This window comes from Rhinichthys klamathensis, unplaced genomic scaffold, assembly GCF_029890125.1.
Source record: "Rhinichthys klamathensis goyatoka isolate OS25496 unplaced genomic scaffold, OSU_Roscu_1.1 h1tg000225l_1, whole genome shotgun sequence".
Taxonomy (NCBI): Eukaryota; Metazoa; Chordata; class Actinopteri; order Cypriniformes; family Leuciscidae; genus Rhinichthys; species Rhinichthys klamathensis.
The window spans coordinates 2577765-2583116 of NW_026606749.1; the positions used below are offsets into that span (position 1 = coordinate 2577765).

Genomic DNA, 5352 nt, shown 5'->3' on the forward strand with positions numbered 1-5352 from the left:
CAAAGCAACAGACTGTGAGCAATTGTCCGTCAGATGAGACGCTCAGACCTGATCCCACTGAGTAAGACAGATTAGATCATCGGCTATGGGAACATCCACTATCGGATAACAGAAATGCTCTAAAATCTAAAGAGGACCTGTAAATAAGACACACGGAAAGATGAAAATAATGCAAAACACTTGAACAATTTTCAATTTCTTGATGTCTTAAATAAAACAGATGGTGCCTGCCTTATAATTTCAATGTTTTCTATTGATTTAAGTACTGAGAATGGTGAGGATTATTTTAATATGGAAATTGTGCAATAATTTAACAGGAAACATTTACACAGTCATAATGTTTGGGATTGACAATTATATTTACTAACAGGTTTGATTCTTGCCAGATTGTTGTCTTGTTTGTAAACAGTTGAAGTTTGCTTTTCACATTGAACGATGGAACTTTCTACCTGCCGCCATCCTTGCTGAAAAATCCAGCATAAATTAGCATGAATTCCATGTTGGTCCAGCTGGTTTATTCTATTTAGATGCGGTATTGTGCTGGTCTTGCATAGTTCTGCTGTTCTCAAACAAAAAATGAGCTGATGGAGCTGGTCCAGCAAACCAGAAACCAGCTAATGCTGGTAACGAGCAATGCTGAATTTTTCAGCAGAGATGTTGGTTGCTTAAATATCTACTTTTTTTCTTTTTAAAGGTGGCCTATCTCATATACTGTCTCTGCTTTTGATCTGTTCCGGTTCCATTTAGAATCTAATATCTTGAGAGTATTTATGAAATATACATATCTTTTCCATTTTATGTTTTAACCATCGCCTTTTTCCAGTTATTGTGTACAATTCTGTACTGATATGAATATTCACTGAGAGAGAAAAAAAAAACCAGTCTGCTCAGAAACTGTGAATTTGTACCAGCAAATCTTGTGACTGTCAGTTTGTCACCATCAAAATTAAATTACACATACAATGACACTCAATGAAACCACTTCTTTAAATAAATATTTTATTTTCAATGAAAATAAATACATTTTCTTAAGATAGAATCAACAACATTTACAAAAAGCATTTGTGGGGGCATGGCGACAGTTCATGACAGCACACAGTTTGGAAGAGAACATATAATCTCACCTGCAGGGAACATTCTGCGGGGTGGTTTGTGATTTACGATATACAGACTGACAGCCTCAAGTAGCTTTAGGTTGAAATTGACATATTCCCTCCCTTTAACAAAAAAATAAAAATAAAATAAGACTGGATCGCTGGGAATGTGAAACATCATTAAATCAGCAAATAATAATCTACAAATCATTAGATTTTTCTGTTGCTAGACGTGGTTTGTCTATAATTATCCAAGACTCAAATTACAGAAAAAGCATACTAGGGAAGACATTCCAGTCTCTACAGATACAAGAAATACAGCTGACAAAATTGAAGTCTGAAACTGAATTTCCCATTTCGTATGCATCAAAGACTTAAACAATCAGCCAAGTTGGAGTTGTAAAACACAGAATATGACCCATTAGGTTCTGTCTTTTCTTGCTTGTGCTTTTTTTATTTGGTGACAACTGTTCACAATCCCAAGCTGTACGTACAGCAATTACCCAAGCCAGGGCGGGTAAAGCCGAGGGAGTTGAGCCCAGCTCTGGTGGAACAGATTAACCTACTACTACTGTATGCTGTGCTATTTCCATACCAACCCAACCCCCACAGCATTTAACACAAGAACTACCAACATAACGACACAGGAAGTTCTCAAACCCAGCAGGGCAGCCGTTCCCTACTCTTCATTACACCCTGAGCGATAGCAAGCAAATGAACATGTCCATTTTGTAATTATCAGGCCATCTGAGATGACAGACCATTCTGATCTCAATTAAGAAGGTTGTAAGTGTAATTTAAATATAGTCAAGTTTAAACCTGCAGTGTTCGGGCAGCGAAGAGGGAAACAACATTTTGTGCTGGTTTGTAAGGTTGGCTTTAACGAACATCAGGAAACCAGTGCTGTGGTTAGTGGTTGTTTCGAACAATAGTTGAACAATTGACATTCAGGTTAATTTAGAAACAAGTGGAAGGTTTAATTCTTTATGCAGCATGTGGCTTAATGAATATTGTGGTCCATGTTCCATGTTAACTGCAATAAGGAGCATATGAGCAAACAGGAAACCACCTTTTGAATCATATAAAGACAGCAGTTTCTTCCTCATTCCATGGAACAAGGTAGGAATGTCTACAGTGAATATTCAGCAGTATCTGTGTAAAAAACTATAAGGCAGTTTTACAGTTCAGACTTATCAGCAGGGAGCACAGGCTCAGCATTTAGCAAGGGAGGCTACAAAACATTCCACCATTTTCTAGGCAAGTTTATCTAACACAGAAATATTCCTGAAAGCATCAAGACATATCCTATACGCAAGACACTCATTTTGGGTCTAATTCAGTCAGATATAGCAACAACAAAAAAGTGTTAAATGTGACAAATGTTTACCGTAGGCAATCATCTTTAAAATTTTGAATAGCTGTAGAAAAAAAATGACCAAAGGGACAGTGTAACACTGCACACAAAGAATGTTTCATACTCAACCGCTACCACCTCACACCCCCTTACCATTTCAAATATCATTAAGAGCTACTGGAAAAATCAACCCATTTTGAAGTACCAGCCTTCAATTCCCACTCATTCAAACATATTTTCTTGGGGTTAGTTTGAGAAAAGGCAAGTCTATATCACCACAGATCATATGTTTGCTTTTTGGTAGGTGTCATAGATAAATACATTTCTAAATGCTATTGATTCTAGTTGCCCCTGAGGAGGCAAAGCAGTTTCTGCAAAGTTCCAAGCAGACTTCATTTTCGACCATGTGAAGTTACATTCAACCCTGGGACACTCAGTCACCATTAATCCAGGATGACCAATGGGGCAAGACAAGGCCTGCTCACCAAAGCCAGACTTGTGCCCAGTTCTCTCAAGTCTTTTGCCTCATTGAAAGCAAAACGTGTGCACTACAACATGCATAGCACAGCTTCACAGATAAAGGGAACCTGGTTGTTTTAGCCTTTCTCATCTTGCCCCAGATATTTCTTGATGACCAAGTCTTTCTTTGAATTAAGGACCAGAAGCAGAATTTTAGCAGCTGACAGTGCTTGGTTGCTGCTTGCACACAAAGTCTGAGATGAAATCAAACTCATTTTGTCCGAGGTAAAGCTCAGGAAGCTCTTGAACCCGGTCCAGCCCAAGTTCCAACACCAAGGATGTCAGAACCTCCTCATCAATCAAGTCTATGTCCATGACATTGAGGCCCAATGTTGGCCCGCCCATCCCCATCTGCATGCTTGCTAACTGAGCAGGACCCATTCTGTGCTGGACATTTCCCATGTGATGCCCATTCATAGGACCGTACGGGTGCCCGTGGTACTGGGTATTGAGTTTCTGAAGATGCATGCTCGCCATAAGCTGCTGAGATGCTGTAAGGCCTCCTCCACCCATATACTGCTGTGGGTGTTGGTTCTGCGGGTGCATATGATGGTGCTGGGTTTGAGGGTGACCTTGCGGTTGCTGATTCGGACCTCCATACATCATATTGGCTGGCTGCATTTGGTGGGGGTGTCCACCACTTATCTGGCCGTTAACCTGACCGTTCATGACGCCATTCATCACATTCCTCTGCCTCATGGCCGCTTCCATGGAGCTCGGGGGCCCCCTACTGTAGTGCATGAGCTGCCCATTGGGAAGGGTCCGCAGACTGGGCTGGTGTCCGTGCACAGAAGGGCCGTTCATTCCCATGCGATACCCATGCAGGCCTCCGCCAGCAGAGCCGTGGCTCATTGGCATCATCATGTGTTCAGCCATGCCTTTTCAACTGCAGAGATATGAGAAGAATAGCACATATTCAAGCAACCTTTCAGTATCAGCTGATAAACACTTTCAGTTTCTGGAAAACTATCAGTATAAAACATCTGTGGCGCAAACCAATTTTATTTGGCTAAACAATTGTTACTTTGATGACCAGTCTCACATTCTTAATCAATTGCAATCAACTTTCACTGATTGCAGTCAGTCCACTGTAAAAATAATAATAAATACTTTTCTTAATCAGTACTCATGATTCGTTTTCAGAAAATAAACCTTTAATAAAGTTTATTTTTTCTTACCCTCTTGACAATTTTTTTATTTTTTATGTTTTATGCTTAATTCAACACAATTTAGTGAGGAAATTGAGCAAATGTATCTTACTGATTACATTTTTTTCCCCCACATATTTTGACACAGAAACCTAAAACCCATTGTGGTTGCAAGCTTAAACAATGCAGATATATTATGACTTGGGCCCTTAGCAGAAGACATATAACAGCAAGGAGCACCAAGGAGCCGCCAGGAGAATCAAAACAATAACAGGCAGGGAGGTGGACAAAGTGTTCAGCAAACAAAGCCGACCTACTGTGAGCATGAGATAATGACAAAATGTATGATTGATTGTATCTACTCAAATGACAGGGTTGAGTTTAGAGTTTTGAAAATGTATATTATATTAAACAACATTTGAAGTGCAATGCAATTATAATAAGTATTAATCTGTAGACATATCAGTTGGTTACTCTCTAGATAAAGCAAATATATAATCATAACATTTTGAGATAAAAGGTATAATTCAATTAATCTTTCCAATTCATACAGTTGACAGCATGCAGATTATTTTTTGGCAAACCCTCAGTCCTATTCATTGTCAAGAAAATTTACTGTCTAGTGTTGTTGTCTCTCATCCTTTAATTCAATAGCTTCAGGAGTGGATCAGAACATGTTTAACAGTTACTAACATATTTTTAGAAGTGCACAGTTATGTCTATGTCATAATTTGGGATAGAAATAAGAGATAAAGAACAATGTCGTATGGGGTCTATAGGGCACCTCTTTCTTTCTCTCTCCCTCTCTGTCTGTCTAAAACAAAGAATTTCTCCTCTTCTTTCTACTAAGATTAAATCTTCCTTTAAATAAAATATAGGCTAAAGACTTTCACAATCCCTGTCAGACCACAGTGAAACTTTTATTAAACATCAGCATAGACTACTGAATTTACTGTATTTAGAGAAAAGTTAAAACGTCTCCTACACTCATGAGATTTAATGTTCAGTTAAAGCTCTGCATAGCGATATTGCACTTTTTAAAAAATGAACATTTACATACTAACACTAAATTATTAGTATAATATTATCTAATGATATATTGCCATGCATGCTGCACATTATTTTCTGAGAACAAAAGTCATACTAGAGTAACATGATTTGAGATCTAAGATCATTTAAAAACCAGAGCAGAAATAAAGGCACACTTAACCTATCCAACCATATGTTCAACCATACC

The 5352-nt window shown here is 38.5% G+C and overlaps 1 protein-coding gene across 1 annotated transcript; it reads right to left on the reverse strand.

Annotated features, from left to right (window-relative positions):
- Positions 1-2966: 2966 nt before the first annotated feature.
- cited4a (Cbp/p300-interacting transactivator, with Glu/Asp-rich carboxy-terminal domain, 4a) lies at positions 2967-3882 on the reverse strand. The gene has a single exon (XM_056264834.1). It carries the CDS (start codon positions 3841-3843, stop codon positions 3121-3123), a length of 723 nt encoding a protein of 240 aa, XP_056120809.1. The 5' UTR covers positions 3844-3882; the 3' UTR covers positions 2967-3120.
- Positions 3883-5352: the final 1470 nt, after the last annotated feature.

Bases quoted from the DNA above. Each gene is read 5' to 3' on its own strand.
- cited4a (XM_056264834.1), bottom strand. From the start codon at position 3,843: ATGGCTGAACACATGATGATGCCAATGAGCCACGGCTCTGCTGGCGGA.